General features: G+C 33.9%; 1 protein-coding gene across 5 annotated transcripts in view; it reads right to left on the reverse strand.

Annotated features, from left to right (window-relative positions):
• Positions 1 to 507: 507 nt before the first annotated feature.
• LOC118199192 (Krueppel-like factor 7) overlaps positions 508 to 22,718 on the reverse strand; it is a 129,413-nt gene continuing 107,202 nt past the window's right edge. For all 5 annotated transcript variants that reach the window (XM_085825073.1, XM_085825075.1, XM_085825074.1 and 2 more), the window contains one exon: positions 508 to 1,341. In XM_085825073.1, coding sequence (XP_085681199.1) covers positions 576 to 1,341 — 766 coding nt within the window. In that variant the 3' untranslated portion in view covers positions 508 to 575. The remainder of the gene's footprint in view (positions 1,342 to 22,718) is intronic.

Below are 22,718 nucleotides of genomic sequence, written 5' to 3' on the forward strand. Positions count from 1 at the left end.
AATAACCACCTTTTCTGAATGCCATTAATTTTAATATTTTATAAACTAATCTAATTCAGTCTATATTAATGCAGTTATATGACACCAAGATTTTATTTAAATGGACTGCATTTAGATTACACAGATTTTCTTCATTATAGGGTTGGCTATTTTGCAACATGTTCTCAAGTTTATGAAAAGATTGCTCAGTATCTATACTGACAATAAAGAAAGTTCCATACAGCTTAGAAAACTGGTTTTCATTGCAAAGAAATTTGACAAACAGTTGTTAATGTTTGGTTAAGATTACTGTGCTTTTTTGTGTACGTGTTCTATGAAAACAGCATTAAAATTTCTCAAGTGTGAAAAATAAATCTCACAATTATTATTGAAATGAGAAAATATGAAAAGCATTTGAAATTCTCGGAAATACTTAATATTGGTGGAAAAACTCGATATTCATCCCTTAAAATCCGCATTTTGATAAGTTTACTAAGCATGAATAGATAAAAGGAACAAAAACTGACATCCAATAAAAATAATTTATTTAACTTTGGCAACTGAAAAAACGGAAGATACGAAACACAACAGTACATTCATGCACGTGGGGTTAAAATTTGAACTTTGACTGATTTCGTTTTTGGGGGAACCACATACCCCTGTTTCCTATGTATGCGGACATGTTTGGCGAGATGGTCAGATCGTCCAAAGCGCTTTCCACACACAGTACACTGGTATGGTTTAACACCTGAGTGAGAACGCTTATGGCGGGCAAGTTCATCCGACCTTGAAAAGCGCCATTTGCAGCCAGGCCACTGGCATACGAATGGTTTCTCTCCTGTATGGCGGCGCAAATGCGCACGTAAATGAGAGTTTTTGGAATAGACACGAGCACAGCCTGCATAAGGGCAGGGAAATATTTTATCCTCTTCTGGGACAGCAGTTCCCCTACGGCCACCACCTCGGCGTTGCCTCTGTGGGGCCGTTTTCGGAGTCGGAGCTACACCGAAAGTAGCGGCATTGGAAGTCACAGGCCCGAGCGTAGAATACCATTCCTGCAGGGCTGTTGCTCTGTTTGAGTTGCATGCTTGCTTATTATTGGGTGTTAACAGCCTCGTGCAGTCCTGCTGCCCGCCGACACTGAAAGTCTTATTATAATTCGGTAGTTGGCGAGAAGGAATGTTTCCAGAGGAAGGATTTGGATTCTCTTCGTTGCAAAGGACTGCAGAGGACAAAGCTTGGAGGTCTACACCCAAAACTACCAAATCGTCTCGCTCTCGCATTTCCGGATACAGGAGACGGTCGATGAAAAAGAAATTACTGGGATCCTGGACGGGTTCGTTTGCAGTCAATAATTCCGGCCTGAAAGAAAATGAAAGTTTTATTGTGATAAGCAACATATTTTTTTAAAGAATACATTAACGTGTGTCTGATAACCGAAACTATGAAAATGTAATGTTTTAATAATATATAAAAATTTATGAACGAATTAAAAAATTCATATTATCAGATTACTATTTCTGCGATGAAAAATTGAAATAAAGCTTTGGAAGTAGGGTAAAGTACTCAACTGTTGACAACATAACTTAATATGAATACCATTTTTAGGTAAACTAAAATATTATTCTAAAATCATTAAGCACGTAATATCTTGAACTTCGATTGTGAGTTACGCAAAATTTTTCCATGAATTTTCGTATTTTAAGTTTTACACATCACGATTTCCAATTCGGTATTAGGAAAAAGTTTTCGTTTATTTAATTCTCTGGAATCCATGAGCGTAGGAAATGTGCTTTATGTTCGGACGACAATACTGTAGAAGTTTAACACGTTACATATTATTCGAACCATCTTTTTGTAAGCCAAACTTTCAATTTTGTTATTAGCGATCTTCATTCTTAAAGGTTTTCCAATAAATTATTTTACGTAAACAAATTTATATGTAATTATCGCCAATTGACGCATTTGTATCCGCATTGGCTGAAGCATTCTATGTGTTTCGTTGATAAACTTGTTATCCGTACCACATATTTAATCAAAATAATTGGTATTTATATTCTTACAAATATGAGCTGTAACCTACAAACATAACATCATGTTCCATTCGCTGTCCATCAACCTACGTGGAAGTCATGTGAACCTGCTTAAGGACTGAATTATTATTTTAATTATGTTCGTTAATTGTATTTTATGTTGGTATGAATAAATGAGCTGAAAATTTTGTAGAAGGAAATGCGTTCTAGAAAAAAACCTCTTGAAACTAGTGGTCGATTTGGATTTGAATCCCGGCCGACGGTTTACTTGCATGGGATTAAAACTAACATGTATAACAGGAACAGGATGAAGCAAGGCCCGGAACCTGTGCATCCATCTAAGGGAATCTGCGAGGGATCACTGTTACCAACATTTCCAGCGCATTTTGGTTGGCTGTGTATTTTGAATGCCTCCTTGTCGCGCAGATACTATACCGTAGCTGCCAACTCTTCAGGTTTTACAAGGAGATTTGGTTTTTCATCACAGAGCTCAGTCGCTCACTGAATCTCCTGGTTTTTAATTTTTAGCCTCTACTAAAGAAAAAGTTTCCCAGCACCAAACGAAATTTATTGAATTAATGAAAATTCAGCTAGGCAAATTCCACTCCTCTATCCCTTTAGTAATAATCAGAATAATTTCCTTAAATTTTATTTCAACCGAATTGTATTTTTTATTACATTTTATATTGTCTTCGTAAATTTCATTTCATCTGAGTTATCTCTTCTACTGTAGACATTTAGACATCTTCTATTGTAGACATCTACGTAGAATCTTGTATATATTTTATATGAAGATTTAAGCAATGTTTAATCGGAATTTAATTTTGTTTGCTTCAATTATATCATACATTGCCAATTTTTTCCACGTAATTTTATTTTCATCGTATTTAAAAGTACTTTCAGGAATAAAAGCTTTCTTTCACTGCTCGGGATTTTCTGTAAAAGTGTAAGAAAATTACAAAATGAAATTAGCCAAAGACCATCAAAATTTAGAATATGTTATCAAATGTTAATATAATGCAATTAATTTTACATCAGAATTTAATTACAAATAGTTAATTTACCAGAACCATATATTATATACAGGACTGGATGTAGGTTTGACGAGATGCTAAGCTACTTGGGATATGGGGCCCTTTTCGAGGGATATAAGTCAATTTTTTATTTATATGGGATATGGTACAATTTTTGATGTGCTTGTGAAGCTTATACATAAATCCGGCACCAGTTATAAAGTTAAGTGAGTTTGGAATTGAAAATGGCGTGGGCTCGCAGCATGAAAACCTCTCGATATCTCCCTATTTTCTCGCAAAAAATCTCCCAGTTTTTAAGGTTGGCACATATAGTATACGCTTACAAATATCCATACCTTCTGCGGGGTTTGAAACCGAACCCTCTGGTACGGCAGTCATTCTCACTAACCACTACTCTATCTGGGAACACGTATGTATAACATCTGTACTAATATTTAATGTGAATACGATCCAGTTTTCCACAGAAAGGCAACGTTTCTTTAAGCGGACAGCCATTTCATATTTCGCCAAGACTGATTAAGCAGCAATAACAAAATAGGTAAGGTGGCATTTTTTAATTTAACAATTATATCAGATTTAAGTCCATAATGTAAATCTTTTTCTGTTTACAGAGAGAAATGTTGAGCAATCGAGGTTGTAGATGTAATTTTCTTGCTTTTGTCAGAAAATAAACTGCTTCAGTCTATGAACATTATGTGGCTTTCGCTAAGCTTTTCCGTACCTTTTTCAATAACATTCAAATCTTAAAATGCCTTTCTCAAAATTTACAAATTAGAGCTATAGCAAATAGTACTAAACCACTATCTAGATAATGAAAACTATAAATAGCAAATTGTACCTTACTAGAGATTGATTTATTTTATCGTAGAAAGTTCAGCTGCGTCAATAAGAGATATGATATCTATGTACCCTTCGTGACCACAATTTCCCTGTAGGAAAACGGCAAGCGAGAAGGAAGTAATACAGCAAGATGAAATAATTTTAGAATCGCTACAGAAACTGAAAGAGGTTTCCATATTCAGCCACGAAATTACGAGTAAATTTCACGAGTTATTTGCGATTTGCTTCATATTTTATTCATTTACTGCAAAATTTTAAGAATTATTTTATTACACTTGTTAGCTCGAAGAAGCGAAAGTTTGGAGAAAACTTATTATAACTGTGAATGCTAATTTAAAGAATATTTCCGATGTGAAGCTTTGACTTCGGAAGACTTAACCTTGAGATAATTGAATCTTTTTCACAACCATTAATGCGATTATTTTGGATAAAATTAAAAACTTCAAATTTTAATTATTATTGTCAGCAAAACACATTTCCCCTATTCGTTAATTTCCTAAACTATTTATCAGAATGTGGGTCCCACCCACTCCTTCATTACACTTGAAAATCCAGAGACTTGCTGCAGTTATTGAGTGTCATCCGAATAAATTTGTCCGCAGACTTGCAGCTGAATCCGGAAACATGCCATCCAGCCCTTACAGAATCCTGCGGAAGACATTACACATATTTCCGTACACGATTCGATGCTAGCACGCTATACTAGTTCAAGCTGAATGACAAAGAGACAAGATTTGCTAACAAGATGGTCGACTTGATTGATGTTTCTGGTGTCGATGTCGGCCGAGTGTGTTTTACAGACGAGGCCCATTTTCATCTGGATGGTATCGTTAACAGACACAATTTGCGATTTCGGAGTACTGAAAACGCACATTTATCTCCACACAACCACTCCACTGCCCCAAACGTACCGTTTGGGCTGCACTCTTCTGCAAAAGCATCATTAGGCCCTTTTTCTTGGCGGCTGACCGATATATTGCGCTTTTGGAACAATTTGTAACAACTCAACAAGCGTTGTATGATCGACCAGACACGGCGTTCTTCATGCAAGATGAGGCTTGTCCACACCGTACATGACATGTTTTTGACTTTTTGGACAAATACTTTGATGATAGAGTTATTGCGTTGAACTATTCGACAGTTACGGGGAAAAGAATCGACTGGCCTCCTTATTAATCTGATTTCACCCCTTGCGACTACTTTCTGTGGGGTACACTGAAGGACGCTCGACGAGCTGGAGGAGGCTATTTGTCAAACGAGTGTGTCAGTTTCCAGTGATACACTACAGAGGATGATTGAGAATTTCATTCTTCGTTTGCCACATGCGTGTTGTGTGAAAGGTTGGCATTTTGAATCGCTTTTGATGTGAATGCAACGAGAGTTTGCAAAACTTCTTATCGCAATGCCACCCACAGGGCCAATTTGTAACTAAATTTGAGTTTCTGTATCAGATTATTACGGTTTTTTAATAAACATACCACTTGTTTCATGCTTCTATCTATTACCGTTTCCTTTTTTTTTTTTTTTTTTTTTTTTTTTTTTTTTCCCAAAGTTAGAGGGTCCTTCGTGAAACACCATGTACAAACACCTTATATGATGGAGTTTAGACCACACAATGAATGAATTTGTCACCTCCTCTTCCGATGTAATACTGGCTAACGTTTTTATGTATCTCCAGTATATAAACCACATTTATGTCCGATTTGTATGCCATTTCAACAGGAAAATTTAAGTTTTTTAAAACGTTGTGCTGGCGTAAGTTAATTCTGTTATCACTAATAAATTTTAACGCCCCGCCTTGAAAAGGAAGACTTAACGATGTCTGATCAGAAGGGTGTAAAGAGTTTGTTTCTAGAGTTCTGTATTGTTCGAGTGCGTATAGAAGCTACTTCAGATAACTGAAAACTCAGAAGTAAACACTCTCTCCTTTGATACCGGTTTGCCGGAAACCCATACATTTTCTGAAAGCTTATGTCACAAGTAGAAAATTATGAAGTCTTAGGGGCAGGGAGACAAGCGTTTAGGAGCTATAGGACCCACAAAGTATCATTAAAATGTGTATAGATGGACATAATCCCGTAGTGACATCTCTATTTCTTGTATGTTCATGCATTGTCTGCTTCCGAAGTACCTAATGGTATAGTTCTACAAAAAAGAACTGGTATCTAAAGGATGTACGGAAAGATCCAGCCTCTGGATACTCAGTTTTTCAGATATTACAAATCATTATCGAGATACAGGAGCACATTTGGCATCGTGACAGGTTTCTGGCCCTGCAGTGATTTTCCCTATATCAGTTCAGCGCTCCCCGTTTCAAGAACTTTATTAAGTATGATTTTTTTATAAGGACGGATACTTGGACGACAAACCCTGGTTATGTGGATTGCGCCAATGGTTTACTGCTTCGATTCATAGACAAATGATGAGTGTGCAAAGTGTGAGGCTACCGCTTTTGCAAAATATGAACATCGTGAACTGTCTTTCTGCCCGTCTCATTGTTTATTTGATGAATTTTGCACGTTGACTGTCTCTCGTAATAGATTTTGTTTGAAGTCAATAACAAGTCACATTTTCAACATCCCAACGTATATTGTTTCTTTTCAACGAGTTGTTTTTTCCTTTATTTTGAGATCACCTTTTTGACCATATTATTAGTTCATGTAAATACGTGAAACGAGCATTTTAGCGACTTTTTGCCATGTTTCCAAAACTTTACTAATACTTTGTGGGTCCTATAGCTCATAAACGCTTGTCGCTCTGCTCCTAAGATTTCACAGTTTTTCTACTTGTGACATAAGCTTTCAGAAAATAAATGGGTTTCCGGCAAACCGGTATCAAAGGAGAGACTGTTTACTTGTCCGATAAACGGAAGACCGCGGAGTTGATGTTTACGGATTAAAAAAAAACATTTAAATGCCGAGTTTGAAATAACACGTCTCTTTCCGTTAATTAATTTTATTAATGTCATATATGAAAAAAGAAATACACATTCACATTTATTGATATAATATTTATTATACATCGAGTACATACAGTAATTTTATGAATAAAAATATTCACTGTAATACTTATACATTTGTGTGAGATTTTTTCACATGAAGTTCCAATAATAAAAGGTAACAAGAAAAAAAAAAAAAAGTTTTAGAGTTTTTTGTTTCTAAAAATTTATTTTTTAATCAAAGTTTCTTCCGTCTTAGCTATAATGTTTCAAAATCACGTTGACGTCAACATTTCGAGACAGAATAATCCTCTACAGTTCACTGTTGTCTTAATAGCTTTTAGACCCAGCTGCATAAGTATCTTGCATTTATTATCTTGAAGCAATAATCTTGAAATCTCGGTAGAACAGCAACAGCGAAGCTTGTATAAATTATAAAAAGAGTCTATTACACTTACATTTTGATTTCATGTTTACACACTTCATTATTTTTCACAGTTTAATGAAATACTGGGTCATCCCAAAAGTTCTACGCTTTTTTCAAATCGAAATGGATTATTACTGCTGATATGGAATGACCTTGATCGAAGTGGATTTTTAAATAACGGCCTTTTCCGCTCACATTGCCTAATTCTAGCATTTGTTGTGGATAATTTTATTTTTAGTGCGGTGTTAAGAATGAAGAACCCAAAGTTTGATTTTCGTCCTGTTATGCTCTTTTATTTTTAAAAAAGGAAAAACTTTCTAGTCACCCTGTTCATGAAATTTGCGCTATATAATAGAATCTTTTTCGACCAGCAACAACGGGACCTCACCGATTCCGAATAAAAAAAATTTCTGGATAATTGAATATTATAATTCTAAAACTTACCTGTTCATATTTTGTAATGCTATCTGCAGAAATTCGAAAGCGCAGAATCCATGGGTAATATTTTTTTTAATCTATCGGCCATTTTTAAATAAATGTTACCGAAAATCGTATAAATTATTTAAAATTAAAAAGCTATACATTTTATTTTCAAAAAATTACACATTTAAAATTAACATATATATTATCAAGTGAAAGCTACGAATATTTTATTGCATGTGGAAAAAGTGCTGTTTCTGATGACATATTTGGAAAGTGATTTGAAAAGTTTAAACATGAAAATTTCTTGAAGATAATGTCCCCTTTCAACTATCCTTAGTAAATGATGACCTATTAAAAGAAGCCATCCAAGTTATACAATTTAAAAACTATCAGAGAGACTAAATACCCCAAAAAGTACAGACTACGGTCATATGAAGAAGCCTGGGTGTGTAATCTGCTAGGATATATGGATAGCCATACTTTAAAAAGCAAAATATGCTTGTTCGAGTTTTCGCGTATGGTTATTTGCCGAAAAAAAAGATCCTTTTTTTAAACGGCTCATTACTGAAGATGAGGAGTGGCTACTACACAATAATGTCACAAGAAAAGTTCCTTTGGCAACATAGAAAGGAGGCTGCACCCCGAAAAAGTAATTTTTTGCCATCAAATAAATTTTAAAAAATTATCTTTCCAAATGGCAATGTTTTAAAAACAAAAATCGAAGCAAAGAGACCAGAACTTACCAATCGTCGAGCTGCCTTCTAACATGACAATGCTTGGTCCCATAAGTCTATGAATGTCAGACTTGTGCTTGTGTCTAAAATGTTTGTGCCAACCCCCATATTCTTTATGGTAATACCAACCAAATATTCTTTATGGCAGTGGCGTATTCCTTAAGGTAGTACTGTAGGGTTCCTCTTGGTTCACTAACCAATTATTTTAATTTTGGAATCGTCTCTGAATTCTCTATTTCCTCGCCAAAATGCAAATTAAGCGAGTGAAAGATTATTCGGTTAATCTTTAGATTATGGTAACTTGGCGATTTTTCGGCGAAAATTTGGCGACTAACCCTGCTACAGCAACCTGCTAGTTTTGTTTTGGACGCCATTTTGTTTTCACGAAGTGTCTTTTTTTTTTTTCCACTCAACATTTTTTTCAACAATATGCTAGCCGAATTACTCTTATGCTAGAACTTTTATGGAACAAAAGTGCTTAATCATGACGAAGATTAGGTGCGAAATTGGGAGACAGTGCAGAATCGCCCACCGCTTGCCGCGTTTTTAAGAATTGCACATACACGGTATCCATGTACACGTCGACCAATTTTCGATTAACTTCCTAAAAAAACATCCCGGAATTGCACAAAAATGGCATTGCGCACACTCTTGACTTTATCCATGTACACTGCTGAAGTCCTAGCTAGTAACCTTTATCGCCTTACCAAAATGTCGCCAAACTACCTGTTACCATATTCCAAAGATTAGCCGATTATTTAAAATGGTGAAACGAATAGTTTAGATAGACTAGTATAGCACACGCTTGCTATTTTTGTCTTCCAGTTGTTAACATAGTTGGGGGCTACGCGATCTCGCCGTTTAGTTATTAGTCTATCGCCGGCTAGGTTGCTGTTAGGTTAAATTAAATTGTATAGTCTAGCACTACTTATAACCTTTCGAATTTATTGTTAATCTACCTTAAGTTCTCAACGCAAGTAGTTAGTGTTTTTGTAAGTACGAAGTCCGCGCCTATCTGTTAAAGGGTTATGATAAATAAATGGGCTATTTACACTCTTTCCTGGCTGTATTCATTTTCACGCCTGTGCGAGAAGTCGCCAGGTCGCACTCTGAGATATAGACACTTTGTATAATAGCAAAATATGTTAGATCTTATAGTACCAACGCCATATTCTTTATGGCTTTATGGTAGTGCCAGCCCATATTCTTTATGGCAATTGTTCTCAACCTTTCTGTCCCATGCGCCCCTTTCACGATTGCTTAGACGATTGTTACTTCCTCCTCCCTAATGTTTTATTTCAATTCAGATTATACCGTGTTGTATAAATTAAACAAACAGGAGTATAGAAAACGTTGATAAATACGAAACTAGAAAAAAGAAGTTTTTTTTTTTATGTATTTATAAACTAAAAATATATATTTAACAGGTAAATAAAAGGCTGACCGCATTCCCATCTGAAACTATGAGATCCCTCCAGGAAAGAATTTCCTCCTGGTTATGACTAGACCTTACCATCTCGGGTTTTCATCGCTTCAGGTCACTTCAGAATCATTCAGATAGTCTGAAGGTCATTCCTTTAGAAACTGTAAAATAGCATGCCAGTAACTTCTTTATGAATAAATCTAATGACTAATTTAGAAAATTTTGCCAGCTGCGAGCTGCCTGAGAAACAGGAGAAAGTCATAAGATAAAATGCTGCTTATGTTTTCATATTGCTTTATTTGCATTTATCATCGAATTGTGCGAATTATTTATAATCTTATCGGGGGCATAATTGTAGTAATAATTCATGTACTAAGGTTGTGCAAAATTTTCTATTTTGCGTAGATATCTATCTATCTATATATATAGCATATGAACTAACTAATCGTATATGAAATAACGGATTTCACTACCAATCTGGTTAGGCTTATATCGTAAAAAACATTTGCACAAAAAAATTTCATATTGCACTTTAACGAGTCCTAGAGTTTACTATCAAAGTTTATAAAAGTTAAGACTTATTTACAAAATTAAAAAATAAAAACGTATGGTTAAAAATCTGATTTGGTATGCAGATTTCAGATTAACACCTGAAATAATTTTAGGTACTAATGTACTATCGCAACCATCTTAGTAGAAGTAGCCAAATTTTCAGAGACTACTAAACTCTGGCAACCATGCGCATAACCATTCTTTCGACAACCAATGCTCATGACAATCGTTTCAGTCAAGCAACGCCGCCATTTTCGTATGCGTTCTATTTTATTGTATTCCAAGTTCCAACGGTTTTGATACACAAATCGTGATATTTTTTGCCTTAGTTTTAAAATACGAGTTTGTGGAATTAATCAGCAATGGAAGAAACTACGGCAAAATTTCGGCAGTAATACAGAATTTTGTTGAAATTTTTCCAAAGGGAAGAACGAGGAAATGACGCACGAGACAAAGTAATATACAGTAAGACCCCGCTTAACGCGGGGGATACGTTCCATCAAAGTAGAGCGTAATGCGAAACTGCGCTAAACGAGGCTATCTTTACATGTAAATATTGGGGTTAGGGGAAGATGGCTAGGAAATTGGTTAGGTATTAAATTTAAAAAGTATGTTTTTTTTAATAAAAATAAAACCAAACATTTATTTCTTAAAGCCCAAATTAATACCACATTATTATTTCTTGCAAAAATAAAAACAAAATATAAATAACAAAACAAATATTCTTAAAAAAAAACAAAATTCTCAGTCAGTCATATTTAGTTAGCCTTCCGCGTTTTCAGTGTTCTGCCTTTTTGTGACAAAAGCATCTAATGTTGTTTGCCTTTTTCTTTTGCGTTGTTCTCTTAAAAGTTCTTCATAAACGGATAGAGCATCTCTAACACCACGCCTTACTTTTGAGCTCCTGTCAAAATTCGGATCATTTTCAATGAATTGATCCATTATTTCAGTTATGGTAGACAAACTCCTTTTTACAAACGCCATCGAAAGTTCTTTTTGCTCTTCTTCTGAATCACTGCTGTCAACATTTTTGTTTTCTTCTTGTTCAGTTAATTCCTTGAGCTCATCATTAGAAAGACTAGCCGCTGCTTCTTGAATTATTTCTTCGACATCTTCCACATTTACCCCTTCAAAATATGTCTGTACAATACCGCACCAAACAAGAAATACAAGTACACTCTTTCGGATATGTATTTGAAACCTATCGCTGCATAATATTTCGGGAAATCCCCGTATGCTGCGAGCGATTTCGTGGAATCCCCGGGTTGAAATAAAAGAGCGCTAAACCGAAACAGCGCTAAACGAAACAACGTTAAGCGGGGTCTTACTGTATCTAACACTGCAATTAAATGGCAATACATTCAATTTTGTTTTGAAACGACATCCGTAAATGCAAAACAATCGTTTTGAAGAGATTTCCTTCGAGATATTTAAAAACTCCTGCGCATGCCTCTTATTAATGTCATTGTTACTTACTCCAGCAAAATCATTTACATAATAGTACAATTGAATATTAATATACTTTGCAACATAAAGCACAATTTTTAACTTGCGAAACATTATGGCAAATAATATGCCAGAATTTTGATATGACAACACACATCTTTGCAGTATCGTAATATAGCAGAAAAACATTAATAGTAAGTGTGGTAACTTTTCAGTTAAATACAATTTGAAATTCTGCTTTGAATTTTTCAAACAACGAAGTCTCATGACATGCGGAATTTCTTTCAATTTTGAGTAAAATTTCGCCAAGATATTTCTCCAAGTGAAACGGTTTTGCTGTAGCAAACTTCAAGAAGCAGTTCTCTATTTGCTGATCTCCTGTTTTTTACGACTTGTTCGAAGCTCCGAAGCCTTTTCAGTCTTGCGTGACTTTATCTGTTGTTTGAACATTTAGTATTTATTATTTATATGATTGGATTTTAATCTATTGTGTCACTGTATTATTCTGCGTATTGCCTATGTATGATTACGTTATGTATTGATGTATCATTTTCCTTTTGTATCAATATTATTTCCTTTTTATTATTAAATTAGTTTATTTTCTTTTATAGGAGTATTAACATAATTTAATTATTCATGGTATATTTTAGTATTTTCATTATAATAGCATTTGTATTTTATAATTTTGTTTGCTTTCTCCAGACCTAGGTATAATATTTTCATTGTTGAATTGTATCTCCTTGTATTATGAGTTATATTCTTACACTTGTAAGCCTTGTGGAGTATTTCGTGGAACACGAGGAGTTTTGTATTTGTTTTCTTAATTTAAAAAAATATTTTACTTAGTTTTTCTTTAGATTATTTATTAACATCTACATAGATTTTAATACTCGGACGAATGAAATGTCTAACATTAAATAACTCATTATTCCAGTGATAGGAAATTATATAAGATCATTATAAATTAAGCTGTTTTGCCTTCGGTGAAACTAGAATGGGTATTATTTATTTTGCCTGAAGTTTTAAAGAAATGGATATTTTCATTATTTTGACATTAAAGATATGAATACCTTAATAAAAGGATCTCTTAAAGAGAACGCAAAATTTTCGCGGCTAGACGACATATGCTTTCTATTAGAACCTTGATAGTAAGAAGCACTGTAGCATATTCTAAAAGTTAACTAAATAATACATAGAATTGATAAAATAAGTCATTATCTCTATGTACATAAAGGAGAACAAAAAATCGAAATCCAGTTTGATAATCCATTCAATCCCACTTTCATAAATTTATACGATCATGTGAAAAAGAGTGAACAAAATACATAATATTTAAATAATTACTTTTGATTATGCTCTCCATGTTTAAAAGGTAACAAAAAATACCTCTTTCATAGAAAATTATATATTACTCTGTCCCTATCGTGTAATGCAATGTATTTACAAAAATTACATTGTTTACAAATTTTAACATAAAAACTACTAATGATTAATATGAGGTTATCACATCTAACGACGGTTCCTGCTACACGGGACTATTCCGAGAAATGAGATTCTGGTAGCACTGGTTTAAACGAGAGGATTCGTAGAAAAAAAGAGTTTCGCTGGAAGCGAAGTCCCGGCTAGCTACGGAAACGATGTACCGGCTACGCAGGATTTTTTGAAACTTCGCCGAAAATGTTTCGGCTGGAGTTTTATCCCGCGTAGAGATCAAACAATCAGACAAAAGTTCCGCTTCTGAAGGATCACGTGATCCCAATCTGAGCCATAATCGATTACTATTTGGCGTTTAAGTCTTTGTAGTAAGTGAAAATGGTAACTTAGCTACGTGGGTTTCCTAGAAATGCGCGGGTCTGAAAATTGACCCTTTTGACGTCCAGTCCCGCGTAGCCGAAACAATATGATTGGGACTTAACTTATATCCATCGCAGAAAGAACTTCATTGCGAAGCTGGTAGTTATAAATAGCACTTAATGAAGGGTAACATATGTGCTAAAGAGATACCCTTCCCCACAAAAAATACCTAGGTCTTGAATTTTTTAAAACTTTCTAATCTGCTCATAAATTTTAGAAAAATAATAAACTTGAAAAGTATTAGTTATCAACTTTAAATGTTGCACAACCTGTTTTGAATACCGGTAAAAGTCACTGCAGATGAATCATGTTCAATTTCAATCTCGAATGGACAGAGCAATATAATGATATTCTGAAAGAGCAATATAATGATATTCTGAAAGAGCAAGACTCAGTTTGATAGGCTTTTGTTGATATTTTTCATCGGAGGTAGTTCTGCTTGAGTAAACAAATATGCCTATATATATATACTCTCTTTTGATTCTCATGTTGATTATCCCGATATTCATGTCTTGGCACCGACAGTCACCGATTCATAGATGCATAACTTTGAATTATCTGCAACACGATTTCCGAATGTTCGATAATGTATTATTTTCCATTTGTTTGAAACGATTTTTTTTAATCAGCGTGTAGATATCCGTTCAAAAATATATCCGTTTAAAAATATCTACACTGCACAATACTTTTCAATTTATTAAAAAAAATTATTTTTGAATTTTCAAGCTATTGGTAATTCGTTCACAGATGGAATATCTGCAGATTCAGAACTCACAGTTCTCAGCAGTTATATTGTTCGTTTGCTTGCATAATTAATTAAAGGCAAAGCACGCGATAGCTGCCTACCTAAAGGTAGGGATGTTTTAAAAGAAGACTTTCTAACGGTAAGTGTGTATGTGTTCTTGTTATACATCATCAATCGTTATCAAATTTAAATATTCGGTTTTTTTTTTCCAAATGTTCTAAAATTTATATATTAAATACTTCTGAAATAATAATCTTCCTATTCAAATAATGACTGCAAAATATATCCCCTCCGGACTTTCCCATTGACAAGTTACTGAGTCTTAACAGCTTAAAGTTTGCCCCTTACATTCAAAAAATACTAATGCAGAAGTCAAACAACAAAAATCAGCGTTATACCTACAAATAAATACCTACAAACAACAAAACGCTGATTTTTGTTGTTTGAATTCTGCATTAGTATTTATTCGGCGTGTTATTGTGTCTTAATTATTCAAAAAATATTTGTACGCCTTTAATTAAATATTTTATCTTTCTAACATTAATGGTTATTGAAATATTCCAGTTCTTTTTATTGCGACAATGCTGATGTATTTGTTTCACTTCGTCTCTTTCCCATCGCTGTATAAGCGAGTAATAATTCTTAACATTCTGAAAATTTGATGACGCATGCTCTGTAACCACAATGTGTAAGATTAAGCCTTGCATTTCTAAGGCAAGAAAAATAACTCTCAACCGGTCACGTGAACTTTTGGTACACAAAAATTAATTGCCATTTGGGAGACTGCAGTTTTAAAACTCTCTAAAAATACGCGCGCGAAAAAAATTTGTTACATCAGGCCATAAAACTAAGTGTAAATATTTATTCTTCGTTACTCATACATTACAAAGTTTAAGATTTATAAAGGAAAAGATCTCAATGCATCTCAGCCGTTAAGAGAATTTTGTAAAGAAGGTAACTATTTTAGAAGGTATGAAGTTGGCTGACTGGCAAAGCAACCGAGGTCTGTCTATCTTACAAAAGTGCTTTCGTCAAGAACGTTTTAAAAGAGAATTCGCTGTTTTCATATTATTGGAAAGTTCCTAGAGACAGCTCGTTTGGGGGTAACCCAAGTCCGGAAAGATTTACTAGTGTCCAGCCATTTCATCCACACAGCCACTGGCACGCAGGCAAAAGGCACAAAATAGCTGTTGTAAGATATGTAAGCGTATTAAAAATCAAGAAATCAATAAAAATTTCAGAAAGTTAGAGCTCTTAAAGAACTATAATGAACGGAAACCATACAAAGAAAAACCGATTACTAAATTTCTGCAAGAAATTTTAATTCAAGGAAAAAAACTGCATACGTAAAGCTCTTTCAAACGAAAAGAAGTTTCATAGAATTCCAAACAAAACACTTAAGAATTCTGTCCGATTTTTGTAGCTTCGATTTTGTGAGAAAAATTACGATCAAAAATTTTAGCGGAAAGTAGCTACAATATCTGAATTCGTGCTAGAGTGATGAAAAATATCTTCTTATACGAAAATAAAATACAAATGAACGGAAATTAATATTCTTCGAAAGCACTGAAACCGCAATTTTAGAATTCAACATTTTCAAATTTTTAGGAATTTCTTGAGATCGAAAACCCTTCTGCTTACTTATTTTAATTCATAGATTTTTTCTTTCTTTTTTAATTCTATTTTCGAAGGCGCGCTGATTATTTCCATAGGGAAAAAAACTATAAAAAGGTTTTACTAGAATATAGTATATCGGAGACTACATTCATAGGTTTTGATTAAAATTTTTTCGAATTAATATCATTGCTAATTGTAGCCTTTTTCACTTAATACTGAATGTATTCATTTAACACAAACCAGTCATATTTTTTAGAGATTAAAATTAAATCGAACAACTTTTTCCTTTCGTAGCTTGATATAAAAGTAGCTTGTACGTCTTCGTCAAATGAATTACAGATAACACAAGGAAAAATTAACTAGAACCAAAACAATATACTTTCTTTAGGGTTCTTTTCACCTTCAGGTCAATCTCGGTCCGATTTTTGAATCAGCAGTGCAAGTTACTACGAATGGTAATCTGTTTTATTTGTCAGTTCTGGAAGAAAATGAGCTTAAAAAATGGTAGTGAAAATATTCGAAAGTCATCAGGACGGAATAGTATCAGTGCATAATAATAACTGTATGAATATAACTTTTGACTCACAATTAAACTGATTATACTGTCTGCAATTAAAAAAAATTCATTTCGAATAAGAGGCTATTGTAGGAATTACCCATCAATCAAGTAAACTAGGCAAAACGGAGTAATTGCTGTGTAATATCGGGGAAATCACCGAGTGACAGCTTTCGTTGTCATCGACCAGTAAATTAGCATTTACATATTTGACGACAATGAACTTGAGTGAAGAACTTATGAACGATTATTTAACGATAATGAACTTGAGTGAAGAACTTATGAACGATTATTTAACGATAATGAACTTGAGTTTCTCTTGAGTGAAGAAAAAGACGTTTAGAGCAGCTGGCAGAAAATATTTCAAACTTCGGAAGAGGTGAAAATACAAATTATGATCTTGTATCCAGTTCCGGAAAGAAAAAAATTATTCAGTGTATTAAAACTGAGAATGTACCGAACTGCTATAAGAAAAAAAGGTGAAGAGAAAAAGAAAACAAAACTATATTCAAACAAAAACTATATTCGAATTGCAATAGGTAATTTGTCAAAAACCTATCGATTAAATTTTACTTGTATGAGAAATATGTTTACGTTTTACTTCCTTTACATTTAGTAGAAGATAGATAAAAAAAACATAAAATGAGACGATGAAGTGCAGTATATGAATTACAGTATTTCATAGTATTGCTTATAATCCGCCATTACTGCATTTCAGACGATCGCATTTAATTCGCCATTTCACATGGAATTAGCCATTTTTGAGACTTTTAAAATGCAAACTTCAGACTAATAAAAATCTGAAATATATCAGTTTTATAAATAAGACAGAAGTTAAGGAATGTTTATGACTATTCTTAATAGGATAAGGATTAGGATTAATACAGTGAAAGCAATTCATTACATTAACACTGTTCATTACTGGTTTTCAAATTTTCGGTCAAATTAAGAGCATCCAGAATAAAAACATCTAGGACTATTCTAACAGTCTCAAGTCTGAGCAGTTACAAATCGGTCAACAAAAGAAAAAAGTTTGAGGAACTGCGTATGACCTAGACAAACATTGGTAGACAATCAGAAGCAAAAATTAAGAATAATTTATGACTTCCGATTGTAGTCGATTGAGCTATTCTTTTATCATTTAAAGCGACAATCGTTCTTTAAGTCTGGAAAATGAGCTCTCCAATATTTTTAAACGATCGGCAGTATAAAGCAAAACGTTGTTTACAGAAAGTAATCCCCGATGTATGGTAAGCTAGAAAATCATTCGCCAGAGACTTATGAAACAAAGCAAAGATCGCGAGAAACTTTTCGGCTCATCTACAACGACCATATTTTGAAAAGCTTTGCCGATACAGCTAAACTAAGAGAAATTTTTATTTTACCTTATGGTAACACGAAATCTCGGCTTCATGTCTTAATAATCAAAACTGGTACGAACTTCAGCTGTGAGAATTGACTACCATATGTAAAATAAATAGCACGCGTGTTTGCAGGTTTTGACGTTACCTTCTTTAAGCTGTTACTAAATGAAGCAAAATGCCATCTTACTAATTTAGTAATCCACAAGAACGTGAAACACTAAATACTCGTCACCGACTGTTGGAAAAGTTACGATTGAGACCTTCAGATTGCTTATTGCCATTTTTGCATACGTTACGCAAATTCTCGTAGCTAAGTTGCATCCTTATTCTAACTAAACTCATTTGTTAAGCTTTTTATTAAAGTTTTCAGCTTTTAGTAACTCAAACATCAAGGATATAAGACTCGTTTTTATCATTCTGCTTTAGCATTTTAATTATTAAGCATTATCAAAGCCTGTTATCATATGCTCCACAAGACGTTCCGTTTTTAAAGCAATTCAGGAAATTAGTAGTCACTGCGCAAAAACCACTTATATATAAACCCGCTTAGATACAGGTTCCGGTTCGTTTTCTCAAAACAAAAAATATCAACAATTACAGAATTCAACTACTTACGGAAAATTGAGTTTCCTTTATTCAATATTGCTTTTGACCCATCCACAGGGACTCCGATGAAATCTCTCGACTTATGAATACTCAAACGGAAATACGACTTCCGCGCATAGAAGCTATCGCTCGGACGCAAGGAAGGAAGTTGATGAAGAAAGGTTTCATTTCCTTTCCCAATAAGTTTGTTAATTTGCAACCGCCAGCATATTAGACACGTGGAGGAATCAAATAAGCGTTTGTTTTCTTAGCCCTCATGACACTGAGAAAGAAAGAATTGAATTAAAAAATACAATTTACGAATTTCTTGAGCCTATTCTATTCGAACTCTTGCATATTTCTTTACCTACTTTTTTAGAACGAGTTGGTAAGATATACAGCTTCAGGTGTACTTATGATTAACGAACTCCTCAAAGGGTAAACTACTTGCAACTAGAAATAAAAAGGTCGCCACTCCTAAAACTCGTGCAATGATAAGACATATATAAAGAAAAGAAAATCTAAAAACTTTCAGATTTTATATTACGTCCAAAAAAAAAAAAATTTTTTTTTTTTTGGTGTATTATTTTCATTTATTAGATGTCATGTTCTTCGCACTTAAACCACATAAAATTCAATTCAACAGCAATATCACAAAATATTTAAAAACAGACAAACAGCATACCTTTAGAATTTCCGATGCACAGTCTCTCGCTGTGGAGATTTTTTTTCCCGTAGTGTGTTGCCACTGCTTGCTTTGAAATTGTCGAGTTTCTTAATAAAAAATTTGATAAAGTTTTACAAATTTTGAAATAGTTAATAAAACGAATTCGAAATTCGGGCTTCCAAGTGTGCTTGTTCAAGTTGGAGGACTACACATTATTCAAAATTTGATAGCTCTAGATACCGTCGTTTTTTCACAATGCGAGAAACGTTCATGCCGATTCTTCATTTAGATTCTTTAAATATAATACAGGGTGATAATATTTGGTGGCAACAGTTTGAAAAGCGAATCAAAGCAGGAAGTGAAACGACGCAAAATGCCGTCGTTTTGAGACCAATAGCCCTTTGGGCTAAAAAAAAAAAGGAATAATGATAGATAAAAAATCTGATGTGTACACCACATGACACCCTTGTATGGAATATTAAATTATACACATTTTTTCTTGCATTTCATTTAAACTTATTGGATTGAATTAAATCTACTTCGCCGACAGCGCATAAACCACAATAGAATAAATGCATTCTTTAAAATTCACTCTATTTGTTTACCATAGCGACACTCTGGCGCTAGGTTCACTTGACATTATTATATTTCGTTCATATTATAACTTAGAATGCACAAAATTTATATCATTTAAAGAATTATCTAATCGTTGCTACATGTTCTATTTAAATACTATAATAAAGCTAGAACGATGTATAAAAGAAATTAAGCAAACAAACAAAAAAGAAACAGTTTTTCACAGAAGATTGAGTATTTCTCATTCAATTAATTCAGTTCTCACTTCGCGACAAAGCAAAAATACATAAAAACTCAAAATATCTGTATTAAAAATTACGAAGTAAATCTTAAACACTTATTTCCTCGAAAAAATTTCAGAAAGGATTAAGCATGATTTAATTCGCAATAATAAATGAAGGCGTTATCTTTGTTATTGCGAAGCTAATTTTCTCTAGATTAGCAACAAATCCACTATCCTGTTGTTTCAAATGTAAACAAGCAATGGCCGCCATCAAAAAAATTATTAGGCTTAGCGGCATTTAAGCAACTTTAAAATTGTTGATAATTCTAAAAATATTGCCTAGAGATTTACTAAAGGCATAAAAACCTTAACCGGATGATAAGAACAAAATAATTCAATCATTTTTAAAGCAAAAAAATGTACAATTTACAAACATATACGAGTAAAGAAACTGAGATCACTGAGCCGGGTAACAGTAGATATATAAATAAATATATTTATATACGTTTGGCGCGGCCGATTGCAACGCACATCTACATGTTATAGGAGTCCTATATACAAAATTTCAACGTTCTGAGGCTACTCGTTTTTGAGTTATGCGAGATACGTACGTTCGTACAGACGCCACGAAAAATTCTCTTCAGAATTCATTTTAAAGCAGTTTTATAATTGTTTTCGAGGAAAAGAGTATTTTATTCTGTCCTTACGTACAGACATCACGCAAAAACATCGTTAAATTGCATTCGATAGCGGTCAAAATGGATATTTTCATTGAAATATGCTGTCTGAAACTTTTCGCGATTACAATACTTCCTTTTTACTTCGTACTAGGAAGTAAAAAGCGTAATTAATGGCTTATACGCTTGAAAATGCAATTAATTAATAGATTTAAATATTTAGGCGTGTCACGCTTTCATCATTTGTGAAATAAAATTGTAGAGGGAATTTTATAAACAGAATTGTTCCATACATAAAAACGCAACATGATAGAACACTATATTAGTACAATTCACAGTGGCTCCCCTGAGTGTCTAGGCACAATTGACCCCGCTCCACTGCCCTCCGGAACACCTTATATTACGTTATTGGTGTAATTTCAGCTGCTACAGCCATAATTCGGAGTTTTAATTGTTCAATGTTGCCAGTCTTCACTCGGAACACTTTGGACTTGACAAAGCCTCATACGAAAAAGGGGGGAGTTAAATTTGATGATCGTGGAGCGCAAGGCCATTAAAAGCCACGACCAATCCACCTATCAGGAAACGTCTAAGATGGTTGCGCACATAATGGCAAAATGGGGAAGCGCCCCATCTTGTTGGTAGACAACAGCGTCAATAATGTCGCTTGATACTAGCTGTAGCTCAAGATATTGTTGCAATATATCGAGATAAATTTCTCCAGTGATGGTCCTTTCTGGAAACATGAAAGGTCCACAGAACTTAGTTATTCCAATCCATACATTAACGTTATGTGTGTCTTCCTGAGATTCGTATAACACGTTTGGTTGTTCATTAGCCCACATTCGGCAATTATGCCTATTAACACGGCCGCTGAGATGGAATGTTACTTTGTAACTAAAGAGAACATTCTCCATTAAGTTCTTATTCTCCACAGCTTCCAACAAATCATAACACAGGGCTCGCCGAGCTGCATAGTCCTCGGCTTCAAGCTTATGCACAGTTTGAATATGGTAGGCATCCTTGTTTAAATGACAGCGTAGAATTTTCCAAACAGTAGTATGCGAAATACCGAGTTTCCAGCTGAGACTTCGTGTAGCTGCCTGGGGGCTATGCATAATGGCTTCTTGTACGCTTTGCTTAGCTTGTGGCGTTATCGAAGGTCTTCATCTTTAAAACACTACCAGTTTGCTTGAATTTGTTTACCAAGGTTTTAATAACTGCTCTAGTAGGGACTTCTGAATTTGCAGACGAAGTCCTCCTGAACCTGTTGGGTACGTTAATCCACGTGTACGGGAACAAACATTGGCTATTCTTTTCTCTGTCGACAGCATTCTTTCAGATCGCCTCCAAAGAAATTAGAATTAGAACGTATTTCCCAAAAATGTAAGCGACTTTATAAACATCCCGTATTACAGCAGAATAAGAAATAGTAGAGCTGTTATCGCATTCAACATTGATACTTAAAATATTCGTGTTCCCTTGAAAATAGAGTATTTCAGAGATATGCATTTTTTTCAGAAAAACTTAACACAGAACTAGGAATTCCATAGCTAATAATATCTGAAAGAGATTTCATATTTTACAAACATGTTTTTAAAATTTTCTACTACGTATTCTATGCTATTGGAAAGACACGAAAGGCAGCTGAATTAGATATCCCTTTATCCAGTGATTATCTCTTTAACAAGGCAAAATTAAATTTCGTCAGTTTGATTTCTCTAAGTGCAACATATTTCGAAGACGGAATAATTTATTTTTCTTCAAGATATCTTCAATCAATGCTTTGTCATTTAATCCACATATTTCATTCTTGATTACGATCCCTTTGCTGTAGTTTTTTCGCTCTACTTTTTAATTAAGTATTCCTGAATTATATTTGGCCTATCTATCAAATTCTGTGCTTTAATTTACATTGTAGTTACAAAAGATAGCATTAAATTAAGTAAAAGTCATAATATTTCTGAAGAAATTTCCGGAAAATAGCACTAATTATCAAGCTACATTAATAAAAAATAGAATTTT

Source organism: Stegodyphus dumicola, chromosome 10 (assembly GCF_044657685.1).
Source record: "Stegodyphus dumicola isolate Sdum_Otavi_A_Nest chromosome 10, ASM4465768v1".
NCBI lineage: Eukaryota > Metazoa > Arthropoda > Arachnida > Araneae > Eresidae > Stegodyphus > Stegodyphus dumicola.